This window comes from Balaenoptera physalus, assembly GCF_965194825.1.
Source record: "Balaenoptera physalus genome assembly, chromosome: 1".
Taxonomy (NCBI): domain Eukaryota; kingdom Metazoa; phylum Chordata; class Mammalia; order Artiodactyla; family Balaenopteridae; genus Balaenoptera; species Balaenoptera physalus.
In genome coordinates, this window is record NC_138882.1 from 74807706 (window position 1) to 74826887 (window position 19182).

Below are 19182 nucleotides of genomic sequence, written 5' to 3' on the forward strand. Positions count from 1 at the left end.
CTGAGGCCCAGGGAAAGATGGTGGCTTTTCTGAGGCCTCTTAGTAAAAGAAGAACCCATGAGCCCAGGTCTTCCTACATCAAGTCCTGTGCTCTTTCCCTGAATCAGGTCACCTTTTCTTTTCTTCTTTGCTGCCCTCCATGGCACCTAATACAAGAAACACTGTTTCCCTTGCATTATCTTGGCACATTGTGGTGGGAGGTTGTGCCTTGTCTAAGGCGTGCGCTCTGTGTGGCAGCCCCGCCAGCTGTGCATCCCCGGGTTCATCTCCTGGGTCAGTGCCACACTCTTTGGAGAGGAAGTCATGCCGATGTCAGAGCTGGGAGAAGTCAGCAGAAGGACTCCGGCTGCTGAGGAAGAAGTGTTCTCTCAGTGTAGGGCTCAGGAAACTTTTGAGCACAGAGAGCCACCCTCGGGGTAAAAAAAAAAAAATCCACAAAGGTCAAAAGACAGAGGCAGGGCAAGTAAAAAGAACTAAAAATTGTGCTCTTCCTTATAGGTCACAAAGTCCTTATACCTGTTTTCATTTAGTCCTCAGTAATCCAGGAGTGTCAACATCATCATTGCCTCTTCCATCTGAGCAGACTGAGACTGCCAAAGATTAAGGGATGAGCTCCGAGTCACACTGACGGCTTGGAAGTGGCAGAGCCTGCCGATTCCGGCTCTCCCACCAAAACTACAGGTTGTGCATCTTAGAGCTTGTGGCTGTACTGGGAGAGAGGTAGGCAAGGCATAGAATGGAATTTCAGCCAGCCTCTGTTTCTCTGCCTGGTAGAGGGAGTGGGAAAGGGCCAGAGGGAAGAAGAGGATAAACAGGTGTAGAGGGAGGGAGGGAAGGAAGAGAAAGAAGATTCGGCGACCTCTAGCCCAAGCCAAGTGGATGGGGCTCTGCTTTGGGCCATTCTGGCTAGTCCTCTCCTACATACCCCAAACACACCCTCCTGTGGTCATTGGCTGACAGCCTGCTGCCTGCTGGAGAATGTGAGCTCCCTGAGGACAGGGCAGCCTTGTTTAGCACTCCATCCCTATGCCTGCCCCACGGAGAGCGTTCAGCAGAGGAAGGAGAGCACTGTTAGAGAGCTTGGGCTCTGGACGCTTCTCCACCAGCTGAATCCTGTTATCTCGATTTTACAGGTGAGGGGATCAGATGCAACAAAGAGATAAAGAATCATCTGAAGAGATTTCAGGGGTGGGTGAATTTCTAACGGTGGGCAAAGTTGAGAGTTGTTATGTATGCCCAGATGAGCTGTGCATTTCTGGAAACCGTGCTTAGCTTTCTAGGGCACAGGCAGGCTGCCAGGCTCTGAACCCAGAGTGAGGTCTCATTAGCATTCAGAGGCCAAAGTCACCATGGGGGCCGCCATCCAGGGCATTGGAAAGAGACAGGCTGTGTTTTAATTACGACCTGGACTTTTGAACAAATCCTTTTCTCTGCTTGTCTGAGCCTTAGAGAAAACAACTTGTGGGAAGTGTGTAGTCGGCAGCTGGGTCCACAGTGGTACCCATACAGCTGTGTACACATCTGGCACACAGGTGGTGGACTGCGTGTGCCTTTTCTCCTTGGGTTGCCCTGGGGTTAGTGAGGGTAACAAGAGCCAAAGCAGTAAGGTGAGGTCAACCTGGTCTTTCCCCAGAACGGGGCAGCCGATGCAGAGAATGGAGAGAAACGGGACTGCCCCCCTCTTCTGGGTCTGTATCCCACCCCTTGCCCAATCATGACCATTTCACGATCTGAGCCCAGACAATCCTGCCACTTCCTCTGGCCGTTCCTGAGTCAACATGGTGGGATTTCTTTGTTGAGCTCACCCTAACCCTCCCTTCTCCCACTTGGGGGAAATTTTTGGAGTGGGGGATGAAATTAAGAAGGGAGGAGGAAGAGGAGGAGATTAACAGGGTAGAAGTTAGACAAGCACAGATGCCACCACCTGCGGCTGTGGATTCTCAAGAGCTTGTTGACTCCTGGGAGCGTTTGCCTTGAGTCTGTTTAACAGTTCATTCCTGGGGAAGGGGAGGAGAAGGAGGGCTTGGGGACAAAGGGCCTTTGACCGGCTCCTGTTAAAGTACTGATTCGTTTGCTCAGGTTGGCAAACAGTGTCTAGGGACTCCGGGCCAGGGATGAACTGAGTGGTTTTCTGTCGTATGTACAACATCCAGCATGGGGGGAGGGGAGTAAAGGCAGTTGTTCAAGGGCCTGGGGCACCCTGAGGTTCAGACATGGAGAGCAAAACCACCCTGGGTGGCTAGGGGAAGGGAGGGGGCGGGGCAGGGCTGCTGGTACCTGGAGTTCTGTTTTGGGGGATGTCACATACCTTGTTAGTGGTGAAAGAGCCACACCAGCCCTTGAACTGTCTCCCAACCTCACCCCCCTTTCTGAAGCTGAGAGGCAGAGGGAAGGTATATCAGGATGGGTGTTTCTAACGTGCTTCTGATGGCCAAGGGCAGGGAGGATTGGTGTTGGGGCCCAAGGCCCGGGTTAAGAGTGAGACCACACATGCACTTCTCATCCCGAGCTGTGCTGGAGTCACCTGCAAGCTGGCCTCTGTCCAGGGAGGCTGTTCCCTTGTAGATTCATGGGAGGCGGCTTCAATCCCTTCTCCAAGCCTTGGCTTCCTTCACTCAAAGAGTTTGAATGGCCTCCCTCTTTCTTGTACCAGTTCCCTCCTTGGGAATTCCTCCTTACCTGCTTTTCCACTCTACCCTCAAAACTCTTTCCTTCTTCCAGGAAGCTTCCAAGATAAACACACTGTGCACGTGTATAGACTTAGGCATCAACTAGTACAGCTTTAGAGCTGAGAAGTGATTAAATATTATAAACAGACTATGGTTTTATGCCACTCTGTTTTGTATTCATGAGACATTGCTTTGTATCATTCTTATATTGTTTCCCAAAGGTCAGTCCCTCTGGGTAGGCATTATTTATCTGTTTGTTTCTTTGTTTGCTGTTTCTCTCACTAACATATGAGCTCCATGGAGGACGGGGACTTTGTTTTGTATCATCTGTGCCCACAATAGTGCCTGACACATAACAGACACTCCACGAAGACTGGTTTATGAACATGAATGTTGCTGGGTGGGGCTTTCTTTCCCCACCTCCCTGTTAAGACACAGTGTCTTGTGTAGTGCACAGTGGATGCTTCTGAATCAATGAGAGAATGAATGAAGACTAGATGAGTGAGTGAATGTATGAATGAGCTTTTGAGATGGGATTGGCCACACTTAGGCCATCATGGCAGATGGCCTGTCTATAGCAAAATGCTCTTCAGTTATTTATGTTTCCTTGTCTCCTGCCGAGCGAGGTAGGGCTCATGAGCAGAGCAAGGTGCCTTCAGCCCCCTGGATATCCTCTGAGTCAGCTTGTGTCTGCCTTTGTGATGAGAGGAGGGGTGTTTGGAGCTTTATGAATTCACTCTGCCCATTTTGTCTCCGCTCGGCACCATCCTCTCCCTTATACCATCTGACCTTCCCATGTCTAGTGACCCCTCTGGTATGTGGAGACAAACAGAGAGTGTTTTTGAGAGAAATTTCCCTCCCTATTCCGCTACTACTTTAAAAAAGAAAATAACTCTTTATTTTGGAAATAGAAAAATGAATGAATCCCAGAGATATTTTTAGGGTCTCTTATCTCTGTGCTTATAGCCAAGGCTTTGACAAAGGCAATTATGTTATCATGAGGCAACTTAAAAAAGAGAAGGAGAAACGGAGAAATCTACTTTAGATTTTAATCTTTCATAGCCTGCCCTGAACTCTTATTGATCTGGGGTGACTGGGAAGAGATGGGCCACCTTTACCGGGAACCTACTGTGTGTCAGCTCTGAGGCCAGGCTCTTTGCACATCTTATTTCAGAAAAGGGTGAGCAGGTGAAATCAACAGGTCAAATCAAATCAACTTTTATTGAGTACCCACCATGTGCAAGAGGTTGTAGGGCATATAAATATTCCATAGGCCTTGTTCTTGGAATACAGGCTGTTGGCAAGATAAATTATAAACATGGGAAAATTAAATAATAAGGCAAGATTAAGATATTTTAAGTCAGCATTAGGAAGCAATGCTCTTGGGACTTTTGGAGCTGGAAGAGATTGTCTGGCCTCACATCTTTAACAACAGCAAGGTTTTGCAGACAGTTGTCGGCAGAGCCCAGGCTTCCAGATCGGCTATTCTTGTGTCTTGAAGCATCTCCAGATAACTGCCCAGTGACCAGCACAGACAGGTCATGGTGAAGGTGTTCAGAGGAGGTGCGGTCACTCAGGAGGGGTGTAGGGGAGGTCCGGGCAGGATTCAGGGAGAAGGTGGGAGCAGTTGTGTCCTGAAGGGTGGGCTGGATTCAGGTAGATTAAACAGAGAAGAAAGGGCTTTGCAGGAGGGCGGCAAGGCATAACAAGGCCCAGAGGTAGGAAATCAGGAACATTGTGCGCAGGTGTGGTGACATATCACCATCCTCCAGCTCTGGCCGCCAGGAGCCTGGGAGCCGAACCCACGCTTCCCAGTCTCCAAGCCCTGGATCTGTCCCCTCCTGTCTGGCTTCCCTGCTGCTGCCTTAGTGCCGCCCCTTGTCACCACTCAGCTGCTCTCCCTTACTCATCTCTCCAACCCCAATTCCCCTCCACCTTTCATATTGCAAAGAGTTCCTTTTCTAAAACAGGCTCTTAGCGTGTTAAAATTGTTCAAAGGCTTCTGGTTGCTTGTGAGATGCTGTCCAGCCCCAGTGTGCAATCCGGTCATGACTGGCCTCACCTGTCACCCTTCTCCAGGGCCCCAGCCTCCAACCTGGTGGAGGACACAGCATGCTCCCAGCACAGCATGTACTTGCAGGACGTCAGGCCTTTGCCCAGGCTGTTCCTTCTGTGGAGAACCCACTCCCCAACCCCTTCAGGCCTGCCAACCTGCCCACCTTCCTGTCTTCCGTTTGACCAAGATTTATTGAATGGGTAATAAAATGCAAATCCCCCTGCTGACTCCCTGACAGTTAGTTGTCTTCTCTTCTCTGTTCCCGGGACCCTCTAGTTATTTGGACATGTTTGTCTCTCCCATTAGCCTGAGCTCATTTCTGGAAGGGATTTTCTCTTATTCACCGTAATATCACTAGTACCTACTGCATCCGCCTGGCATAGATAGACACCCTCTTCGTGGTTGGTTGAAAGTAAGTGAAATGAGATAAGAGTTAAGTCCTGAGAGCTGGGCTGAATCCACTGAACGTCAGGCTGGGAAGTTGGGATGCAGTTTATCTCTCAACTAGATTACACCTCAGAATGCCCTGGGGAGCTTGTTAAAAATTCACATTCTGGGGCCCATCCTTTTGCATGCTGATTGGAGCGGGCCTGGACCTTTTTGTTATTGTTATTTTGTTTACATAATCACCCCCCTGGGGATTCTGGGCAGCCTGCCTGGCACCAGTCTGTGGGGCATCCTTTGGGAACACTGTGCCATGGACCACACCAAATACACGCTGGGCCTCAGCTCACCCTTCTTCCGGCACCTCTCACCCTGCTTTTCTTAAGCCTTTGAGAGAGTAACTTAACTGAATTCTTTGGTGCAACCTCCTCAGGGAATAAATCATCTGGATTTAAAACCTATTCCATTCCAAGCCTCCTTGTCCCAGTTCTTGAAGTTCCTTTTGCTGTTGAATTGAGAGGAGACCTGGGACCCAGCCATCTTTCTCACCGACCTCGCTTTGCTTTCTCCCATGCTGCCAGGCTGTTTGCTGTCAAATGTGGGGGCTGCTTTGAGGCCATCGCGCCCAACGAGTTTGTGATGCGGGCCCAGAAGAGCGTGTACCACCTGAGCTGCTTCTGCTGTTGTGTCTGCGAGCGGCAGCTCCAGAAGGGCGATGAGTTTGTCCTGAAGGAGGGGCAGCTGCTCTGCAAAGGGGACTATGAGAAGGAGCGGGAGCTGCTCAGCCTGGTGAGCCCGGCAGCCTCAGACTCAGGTGAGTGCCGTGTGGTGGGCAAGGGGGGAGGGTGTGGGAGAGTGGGGTGTGGTGGCAGTCTGCATTGCTTTCTCTTTTAGAGGGCCAGCCACCAGGGCACCCTGGTCCCATGGCAGAGCAGCGCTGTGCGTTCCAGGAAGTTTCTTTGTGAGCTTGGAGTAAGCTCTTATCAGTCAGGTATTGCCATGATGATGCTGCATAACAAATTCCCCCCCGCCCCAAATTCTATGGTATACGACCAGAAACACTTATTCACACATCCACAAGTCTCTGGGTTCATGGAAGTGACTCTGCTTCACACTGAAGGTCTTCAAGTCACCTAGGATCTGCTGATCTCAGCCGAGCTTAGCTCTAGGCTGGAGACCAGGTTCAAGTCTGCTCTGCGTGGGTCATGCTGGGGTCCAGGCTTGAGAAACAGCAGCTATGGGGCATAATTTCCTGGCAGTGGCAAAAGTGCAGGAAGGCATGCTGAACCATGCAAGCACATTTCAAACCTCTGCTCATATCATGGCTGCTAATATTTCACTGGCCAAATCAAATCAGAAGATGAAACCCAAAGTCCAGAGAGGGGAAATACACTGCATGTATTGCGAGGCCCTGACAGGGTAAAGATACATAAAACTATTAAAGAGAATGATGGATTGGAACCAATAATTCCATCTGCCACAGTCACTGAACTACTCTTGCCATTGTTTCCTCATCTGTCACGTCAGAAAGCTGGAATCTAAGACTTGGTGGGTCACATAAAGAAAGCATCTAGAATATACTTGTTCCACTCACCCAAGACCCACCCACCTTCCCTGGAGAGGGAAAAGGGAGGAGATGGCAGAGGTTAGAGTCCTTTTAGAGCAGGTATTACAAGGCCAGCGAAATTAAAACTGCCCAGGAGAAGCATGGAATGCCTTCCCAGGGTGTCTGTCCCACAGGGCAGCGTGTGTCTTAGCCTGGCCTCCCTTTTCCTGGAAGAATCTGGAGATCCAATTAGGTGATATCCATGTAAACTTACTATTTGTTTTGTTTTGTTTTTTTTAAAATTATTTATTTATTTATTTACTTGGCTGCACCAGGTCTTAGTCGCAGCATGCGGGATCTAGTTCCCTGACCAGGGATCGAACCCTGGCCCCCTACATTGGGAGCACGGAATCTTAACCACTGGACCACCAGGGAAATCCCAACTTACTGGTTTTTGCCACTGCCAATTCCAGTCCAGTTCCAAACGCCTTACCATGGCTTACAAGGCCTCTGGAATCTCACTCTGCCCAACTCTTCAACCTCGTGGGAGCCTCTGACCCCTCCCCTCTACACTCAGCAGACATCAGTGTCTCCACTCACTTCCACATCTTAAAAGTTTCTTCCCTCTCGGCCTCTTTCCCTTACTCTTTTGTCTTGCTTGCATATCTTTTAAGCTTCTTTCTAGGGCCCGCTTCATCGAGGAAGACTGCTATTCCCACGTGCCGGGTGAGTTTACCCTCAACCTCTCCTGCCGTGACACGGACCCTACTTGATTGGAGTTGCTTGCTTGGCTGTTTGTTGTCCTTGCCGGAGTGCTAAGCCCCATGAGGGACCGTGTGTGCCTTTTTTACCACTGTATCCACAGGGCTTAGCAGAGCAGGCCTGGAACGCTGAGGGTGCTTGATAAAATCTCTGTTAGAGGATGAATAAACACATGGAACAGAAGTCCTATGGCTTGATGCTTGAGTCCGAGAGCTTTGGAGGTAGTCAGGTGGGCATTCTGACTGCACCACTTAGATCTGTGTGACGTTGGGCAAGTTTCGGAACCTCTCTCAGCCTCAATCTCCACGGCTGTAAAATGGTGATCATCGTGCCTACCTAATCATTTTATTTGGGGGAATAGAAGATAAATGTATGCAAGTGCTGGTGCTTATTTACCAAGTGCCTGCTGGTGTTGGCATCTTCATTGCAGTTGTGTTTTGCTTCCTTTACCTCCCAGCTGGTTCTTCTTGCCTGACTCTGCTTGCAGCCACAAGTCAGCTGACACCAGGACAATCCCAGCTTCTATTGGATTCATTAGACTTAAGTTTTCCTGGATGTTTTAATCTGAGGGAAATTTCTCCCTGTCGGTAACACTGCCACTGACGTACTGAACGTCTCACTCTTGGGTAACTGGGCCCATCCTAAACTGAGCTTCATGGCCTCCACTTAATAGGTCATCTCATCCTACTTTTCCTTTAGGTGTCATGCTGTACCCACTCACTAGGTCTCCTCTGCAGAATATTGCAAAATCTTCAAATTCCCAAGGGGCTTAGGTGCTATGGTGATCAGAATACCAGCATGACCTCAGAAAGACATGCAGACCCAGAAGGACATACCATTCTTTCTCACATGGAAATAAATGCTGTGGTCTAGCCTTTCTTGCTACACAGTTGTGTGGGTCTTGACCAGTGTTTTCCAATTACAGATTTTAATTGGCTACAAACAGTATGAGTCATTAGTGTATTACCCTCTCCCCATGTGCAAAGACAAAAAGAAGTTGGATCTAAGTAGTATTAAGAGTATAATGTTCAAAGACTTGTTGTTGCCAAGGGGGAGGGGACTGGAGGAGGGAGGGGTTGGGAGTTTGGGATTAGCAGATACAAACTATTATATATACAAGGGATAAACAACAAGGTCCTACTGTATAGCACAGGGAACTGTGTTCAATATCCTGTGATAAACCATAATGGAAAAGAATTTTTAAAAGAATGTATGTATATGTATAACTGAATCACTTTGCTGTACAGCAGAAATTAACGCAACATTGTAAATCTACTATACTTCAATTTTTAAAAAAGTATAATGTTCAGAGTAAGCAAACTGCAACAGGTCCACTTTTCTAACCACATTTTCAGCAATACGTTTTGTAGTTCCGGGCATTTCTTTTTGGGGCTGATATTCACAAACTGGAGCTTTCCAGTTCACTTATTCATGTATTCGTTCAGTAGATGTATCTTGAGTGCTTGCTTTATGCCAGGCATGGTGTCAGGCTATGAATGACAAGAATGGCATGGGGGTGGGGAGGTCTCCAACCCACATCAGATGAAGGAACTGGAGATATTTAGGCTAGAAAAGTAAAGACTAAATGAGGACATAATTATTGCCTTCAAATGGTTGGACCAGACCTGTTTTTTTTTTTTTTCTAGCTTCAGAGAGAAGAATTAGAATTCATTCAATTCTTTAACAAAATCACTGAGTATTTATACTATAGATGGAAAGGCAAAGGGAAGTAATTTTGACTCAACATAGGGGATGTTAGGATGTCGTTCTAATTATAAGGTTTAACACAATGTAACTACTCTGGAGATACCCAATTGTTGTAAGTAATGTTGGAGAGGTGGGAGGGGAGGATGGTGCCGGAAGACCTCTGTTGCCCCCTTCACCTCTAAAGAACTATCATTGTTTTTGCAGGTTTAAATGAAATGACAAAGTCTCAATCAGAATCAAACATGTTGTCTGTATCACTCATTTTGTCAATTACGTAAATGTTGCAACATGAAATGTTTTGTGCTGCAGCCTTGCTAAAGAGAGGAAGAGCTTCTAGAGAATAGGGTTGTAGCTTTTAATTCCTTTGTTCCTTTAACAAAGCTTAGCATGATGCCAAGAGAAGAGTAAGTGATCAATAAGTACCTAATGAGTTGAGTTAAATCTTCAAGAAAAGAAGTCCACCTCATATTTACAGAAAGGGGTTTACAGAAAGCAAACAATTTTAGGATCTGTCCCAATACAGATATAATTTTTCCTCTCATTTCTGTCCTGAGTGTTTTACATATTGTAGGTGCTTGATTAAATATTTGTTGAGTGAATGATTGAATGACTTGTCATCTTTAACGTTTTTATCAATGGCTTGGATGAAGACACCGAAGGCAGGATTATTCGACTTGCAGATGGCACAAACCTGGCAGGGAGTGCTGGTGTGACAGCTGATATTCACGATGTTCAATAAGATTTTGACAAGCTAACAGAAGAGTACAAAGTCAGCAAGATGAGATCTAACCACTGGGTTCCAAAATTCAACAGTAATTATATGCAGTGGGACCTCTTTTCATGGAATTTCACATGGGGTTTTAGTTGATCATAAAGTCAATAGGAACCAAAAGGCCATATACTGCATTACTAGAACTATGTTGTCCCTAACATGTAATTACAGTTCCATTTTTTTTTTTTTTTTTTTGCATTGGTCAGAGTACATTTAGGATTTTTGGTCTAGGTTTAAACGAAGCATTTTAGGAAGTCACAAACAAATTAGAGAAAGTCTTGAGGAGAGCGATTGGCTCGTTAAATGATACATATCTAAAGAAACTCAGTATATTTAGTTCTGTAAAAATAAGACTAAGGAGATATGAGAGTCACACCCAAGGGTGTAGACCCATGTACTGGGAGTGAAATGACAGATTTTGGTTCAATATAGGATAGAACTGTGTCCAAAAAGGGTGCAGACTAGACTCCCTTTTTGGGGAATAAACCTGCTTGTCTTTTAACATTTTAATTACAGTGTGTGGGTGACTGGGTTAGTGACCTCTAGGGCTGCTTAAATCTAGGATTTTAGAATATATGCTGCTGACTGTTCCAACTTACACAAAAGCATGTGACACATTTAGAGCTATATGGGACACCAAACTCAGGAGATACTCAGGTGCTGGATGTTCTTTTCTTGTGTGGCCAGAAAATCCTCCTTTGTCCTGGTCCCTGCTTTGCCAGTGGCCTTAAGGACCACTCCCAAGCAGTGGAATTGTATTTGTAGCCAGAGTCAGACCGTTTTCTTTGGGTTTATTGGGCGACTTGGATGCCGAGGGCCTCCAGGATAGACCTGGCAACATTCATGCCTGTGCTTTCTTGATCAGAGAATCCTGGGCTCTGGCAATAATTGGTAGGCACATTAGAGGTTATCTGGTTCAGACTCCCACCAGGAGCTCATCCAGCCTCTGTCTGAGCCTGTCTGACCATGGGGAGCTCTTGACCTTGTGGATTGTCAGGATCGTTAAACTGAGCCCCAGTATCTATTTCCATGTGTAACCTCAGCCTTGGCCTTGGTTCAGCTTTCAGAAACTCACAAAATACATGTCTCCCTGACATGTGGCAGCCCTTCGAGTTAGAGACAAGAGTCCCTTATGCTCCCTAAGTCTTCTCTTTTCCTTTCTAGTTCTTCCTCTTTCCTCCAAACTATTCCTTAGAAGAGACTCTTTGCTCTATCTACAAAAATACTATATTCTCTTTAGAATGTACCGCCCAGAAGGGGATAAAATCTTCCATATGTGGTCTGAACTAGCACCATGTTATTATTACTACTTGTCGTGGACATCATATTCTATTGATGTCATTAGCTTTTTTGACCTAGGGAAGGGGGTGGAGACTTGGGGGCTGACTATAGGCCATCAAGGCTTCTGGCTCGTCCATGTTGCATTTCTTAATTATCTAGCCCTCTTATTTTCACATTTTCTTTTAGCATCAGAGTTTGTCTTAAGAATGTCTTGTGTAACGATTTTTAAAAACTTAAAATTTTGAAATAAAATTTTAGATTTATAGAGCAGGTGCAAAGTGGGACAGACTTTCCCATATACCCTTCACTCAGCTTCTCCTAATGTTAACATTTTACATTTAAATATACATTTTGATAAACGTACCATGTAAACCAAGAAATTAACATTGGTACAGCTCTATTAACCAAACTATAGACTTTATTCAGTTTCAGGACATTTTCTACTAATGTCTTTATCCATTCCAGGATCCAATCTAGGATACCATGTTGCACTTAGTTTTATGTTATATTTATGTTAAATTGCCTTTTTTCTTCATTTTTGGGATCACTAGAAATGCCTAGTCAGAATTTCATTTTTGCCTCTCCCCCAGCAGTATCTGTTATGTTTTATTTCCTTTTAGCATCTCTCACCATAGGATCCATCTGTTTTTTGCTTATTTGTTTTAGGGTTCGTTTGTTTATCATTTTAAGATTTTCTTAACTGAAGAAGAGAATGCATTTTAGATCGTGCCCAGGGTTTATTCCTTGGCTATGATTTTCTCCCAGGGTTCAAACCATTACATCCTCTTGGTACCAGCTCTTCCTTGGTCAGACCAAAGTCCAAGAATAGCTGGTCTTGCATTTCTTCCTTTATCTTCTTAGAGTTAAAACTGTCAGCAGCCTAAGGCAGGATTCTTTTTGATGCTCTGCTTTTGTAGAGGGATTGTCCCAGAAGAAGCCTGGGTCATGAAGTCCCATCATGAGAAGCCTTTCTGCAAAGGAGGTATTATGTTTTGGATGACTACAGCAGTTCAGTGGCCTCTGTTTTTCGGGTTGTCTGGACAGCACTGAAAGGCTTATGCTGCTTCTCTCCTTATGGTCTGCACTCGCCTGGCCCTCGCACAGTGTCTGGCATGCCGTAGGCACTCAGTAAATGTTTGTTTATTGTGTGAATACCTGTTCACGTTAGCCTCTGTGGTCCTTAGCAGAGAAACACCAACCAAAAGTATGACTTTCTTCTTACTGGGGCAGGAGTGAAGATTATTCACGCATACCAGAGTTTACGAACCCTTCTTCCTTCTTCATTTTTCTTAGGATGTGGGATATTGCTGCTTTGAACGATCCAGATGACTCTCTTGTTCTCCTTGTGTAATACATCTCTCTCTCCTCCTCTTTTCATTACCACTGATATTTAGATACTGGTTTTCATTTCCTTCTACAACCTTGGAACTGATTTTTTTGTATTCATTACAGAAATATTTCAGCCTATCTTGGAACTCTTCTTGTTCTTCAATAAATTAGAATAGAGAGGCAGCAGTTACCTCATGAGTTCTGGAAAATAGTTGACTGTCCTGCGGGATTATCTTGTCAGCTCATAGTCATGAATTTTAAAATGCAAGGGAAAGTCAGCAGGAGGTATGAGGAAGTCTCATTCTCCACCTGGTAGTAAAAAGGACTTGGGATCTAAAGTTAGACAGATCTGAATTTGAGTCTTGCCTACGCTCAGAAGCAGCGTGATCTTGGGAAAAGTTACAGGCACACCCTGGAGATGTTGTGGGTTTGGTTCCAGACCACCTTAACAAAGAGACTATCTCTATAAAGCAACTCACGAGAATTTTTTAGTCTCTTAGTGGGTATAAAAGTTATGTTCACACTACACTCCAGTCTATTAAGTGTGCAATGGCATTATATCTAAAAACACAATATATATACCTTAATTAAAAAATACTTTACTGCTTTAAAAAAATGCCAAAACAGTTACAATAGTAGCATCAAAGATCACTGATCCCAGATCATCATAACAAATATAATAATGATGCAAAAATTTGAAATATTGCGATAAGTACCAAAACGTGACAGAGACATGAAAGGAGCAAATGCTGTGACCAATACAGCGCCGACAGACTTGCTCAATGCAGGGTTGCCACAAACCTTCCATTTGTAAAAAAAAATGCAGCATCTGCAAAGCGCAATAAAGTGGTACACAATGGAATGAGGTCTGCCTGTACTTCTCATCTCCAGGACTCTATTTCTTAATCAGTAAAAAGTGGATCATAACACTTCTGTTGTGGATTTCTGTAAGAACGCAGAGAGGTAATGCGTATCAAGGGCCTGAAATTTGTTGGATGCCCGGTAAATGGCAGGTGTCATTATTATCTCCTGGTGCAGAGGCTAGCATACTTGTGGATAGCTCATGGCTCATAAGCTTATTTCTCCAAAGATCTATCGTTTCACAAACGTCTCATCTTCTGTCTTTGCGCTTCTATTTTAGATGCTTCTGGATAGCTGACCCGAGGGCATCTCAGGGTAGTACAGAGGGCCTCTCGTTTGGGGTGGCTAGGATGATGGACTGGAGAGGGATCGATTCACTCCATGGGCCTGCGTGTCTCAAAGGTACTCTCCAGGCTTTGAACGTTAGAGCTAGCATTGCACCCTGGAAAGTCAGTGCAGAAGACCAGGAGGTCTTGCAGTCGCTTCTGGGACTCAGTAGGAATTTCAAGCAAGAATGGAAAGGATATGTTGAACTCAGCCGCCGTTCTCTCCTGCAACACTCATCTTTGAGTCCAGGAAGGACACTGAACCTGACAGTTACCCGTTAGAGAATGCATTGTATTCCTGCAGCGGCCTCAGCATTGCTCTGTTACGTGCCGTGATCTATTTCTGTCCTTCCAGGCAGCCACCTAACCAACCTTTAATCCAAGAGATATTTCTTACAGACGCCTACCCCATGTCAGGCTCTGTGCTAAATGCTGTGTTTTAGTTGCAGAAAAAGAAGGACAGAGGAGGTAGAGAATACTGAGCAACTCAAATCAGAAAAACATCTCGAAGCCAGCCTCCTAATATCAGGGGGAACAGTGAGGCCAACCTAGTTGATATAAAGGGGCTGAGAGCTAGGAAAAGAGACATAGCCTGGAGATAAGCCTTGCCATCCTTTCCTTTAAGAAACAAGGGGGTGAGCTATTATAAAAACAAATACAAAAACAAAAAACCTTGAGTAGATATTAAAATACTTAGATAAACATTATAGTTGTTAAGAAATCCATTTAAATTCTATTTTATATTTTCTTCTAAAGCAGTGTGTTCAAGACTCCTCTACAAGAGCATTTTCCAGAAAATTTTAACTGCAGCTCAGTAAAAATACGTTTTTTAAATCATGCCCTAGCATACACATTTATGTGTGTATATGAAATAAAAATTCAAGTGTTATATTGATTTACTGCTTAATCTACATGCTGATATTATCCATTATATTTATTTTTTAATTCTAGTCTTAGCCCACTCTATTAATTTCATAATCCATTGATGGATCATGGCCTGAAGTTTGAAAAATACTGCTTCAAAGGGCAGTTACTTTCAACCCTATCCCCAGGTTTTGGAATTATAAATTCCTCAAATTTCAAGCTAATGAATATGTTTTAATCTTCTGCATATACCCACACTGTGTCAGGTGCTGAGACTAACACCAGAGACTCAGAAGATATCGTCTGGCCCCAAAGACTTGGCTCAGTGGTGTGCGTAAACACGCAATAACTGTTATCTGTTTTCATCTTTGTTGGTATTATTAAGGAGACATGAAGAGCACACATATTTATATCATGACTAGCACAAAGGTCTTTGTGGACGTTTTTTGACTTACTAATATGGCATCTCTGGATAGTAGGCAGAGGCAGTTATAATTGCCTGAGCCTCTCTAGTTTTTTCCAAAATCAAGTTTTGTCTTTTGTTAGTATCACAGCCATGAAATTGATGACCAGAATTATTTGTTGCCCTCAGTCTGAGGCTCAGCGCTTCTTGTCTCTTCTGAACCTTTGTCTTCTAGTGTATTTGTTTTGTCTTCCTGTTATATATAGATGGAAAAATAAGGACACAGGATACTTGAGTCGGGGATAAGCCAGAATAAGAACTTAATTCTACCAATTACCGAGTCAGGATACTTGATACTCAGCCTTTGCTGTAATTATGAGTTGGGTAGAGTTTATCTTTGGTGCTTGAAAAGTTACAGGCAAAATACAGATTATGCGTTATCTCTTTTCTGCTGAACTGTAATTTAATTTTGGATATGTGCTCACACTTAATAATTTTGATAAAAACCAAAATTTAAAACTAGTGCAACGGCTTCAGAGAATATTTAATCTATAATAGTGTGCTGTGTGCATTCATTTCTCTTGCACAATCCGTGTAAGAAAAAAAAATGGTCAAATGGACAATTGATCATTGTGATCTTTGCATGATGAAGATGGTGTTAACAGTTATGGAGCCCTCACTCTGCACAAAGCATTGCCTTAAGCACTTTACATGAGTGAACTAACTTAACCTTTATATCAAGCTGGTGAGGAAGGCAATGTTATGATAATTCCCATTCTACAGATTAGGAAGATGAACATGGACAAAGTATTAATTTGCTTAAGGTCCTACAGCTAGTAATGAAAAGAGCCAGCATTCAAATGCAGGCAGTTCAGCTCCAGTCTGATTCGTTAAGAACTGGGCTGTATTGCCTAGTTGATAAAAATGTACACGTGTATTAAAATTGACCTCACGTTTTGTTCTCATGTTTCACTGACAGCTCTCCCTGCTAGTTATGGCAGGGCTCCAGGTACTCTGTCAGACTTACTACCTGAGAGACCCCAACTGAAAAATCTTTTCACGTACAATTAAAGCAATGAAAACGAGGTGATTTCAACTGAGTCTCCACTCCCTTTCAAATCAATCACAAGTTTGCCTTCTGTTCTAACCTCTGGTTTCTCCTTAATAATTAATATAATTAATAACTATCACTATACTTCACATGCACGCCTTTTATAAGGAAGTAGGAGGCTTTCAAGGATCCAAAGCCAACATGATGTATGAATGTGAAAGTACTTTAAAAGTATGCATGAGGTACTATTATTGTTTTTTGTTGTTTTGTTTTGTTTTTACAACTACTCAACAAACTTCTGTTCTGCTCCCTATGGCTTATTTGATGGCAGCAGGAAAAAACAGTTGCTCTTTTTGTCCAGAAGAGAGGTATCAGCCATCCAAACCACAGTCCTCATTAATTAAATGGATAAAAGTACAACGGTGGAGTAAATCAGTACATATAAAAACTTTTTCTAACAGGCTTCTACAGGCTGACCTGGAATGTCCTGCCATCTGCTATAACCCCACTCTCAGGAGAAATGCACTCAGATTAGTTTTTCCGGCGGCAGTGATGAAATTTGTGCTTCTGTCTATCCGTCTTTGTATCGGATCCTCTTTGGGTACAAGTGCAGGGCTTTGCAGTGTGACTGGTGGGTGTTAGGAGTGAAGTCTCTGGCCATGTAGAGCCAACCCATGACTTTGACCTTTCATGACCTGAGCTAAATAATCAGAGACTCACTTTCCTTTACTATCATGTAGTAAAGATGGGGGAGGAGGTGCAGAAAAGACGCCGGTTTTCTTACATTGACTTTCCAGCCAAGTCTATCAACTTTTAGATTTCCTACCAAGAGTTTTCATGATGGGTTTAAAGAAGCTTTAGACAGTATATGGAGCAAAAGGAAGAATCACCTCCAGTAGTTCCCTGTGTCCTGGTATCAGTGACCTAGGAAAAACCCAAAGTCCAGTTTACTAAGGATTGGTGGCAAACCAGGTTATGGCTTCCTCTGAGCACTTTGATATTTGATGCTGTAAAAGTATATGGAAGACTGAGTCATTTAAGAACCATTTGGATTCTTAGTGGTCCAAATCCAGGTTTGCACATTGGGATGCAGAGCTGTGCTTTTCTCTTCTTGGGGATTTGAGTAGCATGCGCATGTGTGCATTGGGTAGGATCAGTGGACCAAGCTGGTGTTTAAAGTGAATGTCCAGGTATTCCTTCTTAGGAATCATAAGTGGTGGGGGGGAGGAAGCAGTGACTGAACCAACTCAACATTTGTTCCATCCATAGAAATTTGCTGAGCGCTTGCATCAGGCAAGGACTGGGTTTGGGGCATGGGGGGGAACATGTAGAAGTATATGAGGTTTGACTGATGAGCAAGTATTTTAGAGCACAGACTGTGTAGCTGGCCTATTATAGGTGGTTGAGTGAAAGCTCTGCTCTTACGAAACGTACTCTAATGGAGGGAGACAGTCAATAGCCAAATAAATAGATAAATGAGATTGTATGTTCAAATGAGAGTTACTCTTCAAAGTAGTCACCCTATAAAACTTATTCTACGTATGTATTTTAAAAAATACTTTGGACTCCTGTGGACTGGGCCTTGAGGATTTAATGGGTCTGGGGGTACAGCGTGGGCTTCAGGGATTTTTTGGAAGATCCGTGGTTGAGTCTGATGTCCAGTCAGGGTTGAAAACCACTGATCTAGTCGAAGGTGAAGCTCAGGGGGACAGAGCTGGGCACCTCAATCAGCTGTTTTTCCCAACTGCAGAGCTTTGGTGCTGAACCAAAGAGATTCTAGAATTAAGACAGAAGGCAGCTTTTTCATTAGAGTGAGAAGGGTGGTGAGATTTAGCAAAGAAAAATCCAGTTAAATTTGAATTTCCCATAAATAGTGTCTAATTTTTTTGGTATGACTATATCCTATGCCATGCAAAGTTATTGTTTACCAGAAATTCAAATTCAACTCTGTGTCCTGTATTTTATCTGGCACCTCTAGATACAGTGAGCGTCTAGTGGGGAGGGGGTGTAACCAATAGGGTGGTGATTGGTGCTGGAGCCTGCACAGGTGTATAAATAGATGATTGATTGACCGGTTGGTTGATGCTAGCTAGAAAGCGAGAAATGTAATCCTGTCCCAAGACACGCGAGTTCCCATTTCCCTTACGTGTGCGGGTTTGGCCCCAACCTGGCACGAGGAGTTTCCCTCTCTTGGGCCTTAGAGAAAGGCGGCGAGTGGGAATCTCCCGTTACCTTGGCAACTCCCTCCTGCGGTCAGTTCACAACCCTTTGAATGACGCCCCTGCTAGGCGCTCACCAGTCCGATTTCTTTTCTTTCTCGCTCTCGTTTTCCTTCCCAGCTCTCAGGCTGAGCCAGCGAGCCGAGGCGGGGCTCCCCGTGCCATCAGGCCGGGAGGGAGAGCAAGGTGCCGGGCGCCCCAGCAGATCCGGGCACCGCATTCACCAGCTCCTCCGGGGCCCTTTAGAAATGTACAAGGGCGAGCGCAGAAACACACACGGACAGCAGTTTTATGAGAAAAATGCAGATAAAGAGCCCGGCGGTAGGGCCATATGTTCCCCATAATCTCCAAAGCCGTCACTTCAATTAGAGCCTCCCCTGAGTTCTAATGCCCGGTCCTGAGTAAACAAGCCGCTCTGAAAGCAGAACTCGGTTTCCAATTAAAAGTGTACTAACATTTCTCCTTCCCTTAATTCCCGCCGAGCAAAGCCCCGCGCGGGCGGAGGCGCGCCCGGGTCGCGGCGAGGTCGTCGCCGGTCCCCGCCGCCCCGCGCCACCGCGTTCCCAGGTGACGTCAGGCGGGCCCGGGATTAGGGCCCACCCTGCGCTCCCCGCGCCCGCCGCAGAGTTAATTAAAAGTAATGCCACGGTAAATCCGCCGCTCTCTTCTGGTGGAGCCGCCTTCGCCCGCGGGCCAGCCTTGGAGGGAGGGCTTTCCGAAGCAGGTGCTGGGGATTTGCGTGTGTCTGTGTGTGTGTGTGTGTGTGTGTGTGTGTGTTTGTTTTAAGAGGGAGGGGCGTGTTGTTGAGTTTTGGAGGCTGAGATGACCTTCTCCCCCCCCACCTCGTGCCTCCACCCCTGCATGTGCACTCGGATGGGGACAGACAGAGGCACAGACACATGCCACCTGAACTGGGCTTTCCTTTTGGCTCCCAGGGGGTCTGTGCATCCTG

At 45.1% G+C, this 19182-nt stretch overlaps 1 protein-coding gene and 1 long non-coding RNA gene across 3 annotated transcripts in view; one reads left to right on the top strand and one right to left on the bottom strand.

Annotated features, from left to right (window-relative positions):
• Window positions 1-19182, top strand: part of LMX1A (LIM homeobox transcription factor 1 alpha) — a 155599-nt gene that overhangs the window by 102286 nt on the left and 34131 nt on the right. For both annotated transcript variants that reach the window (XM_082475018.1, XM_082475017.1), the window contains one exon: window positions 5691-5923. In XM_082475018.1, the coding sequence (XP_082331144.1) occupies window positions 5691-5923 (233 nt within the window). The remainder of the gene's footprint in view (window positions 1-5690; window positions 5924-19182) is intronic.
• Window positions 1-19182, bottom strand: part of LOC309639818 — a 259146-nt gene that overhangs the window by 38753 nt on the left and 201211 nt on the right. The gene's annotated exons all lie outside the window — the stretch shown is intronic.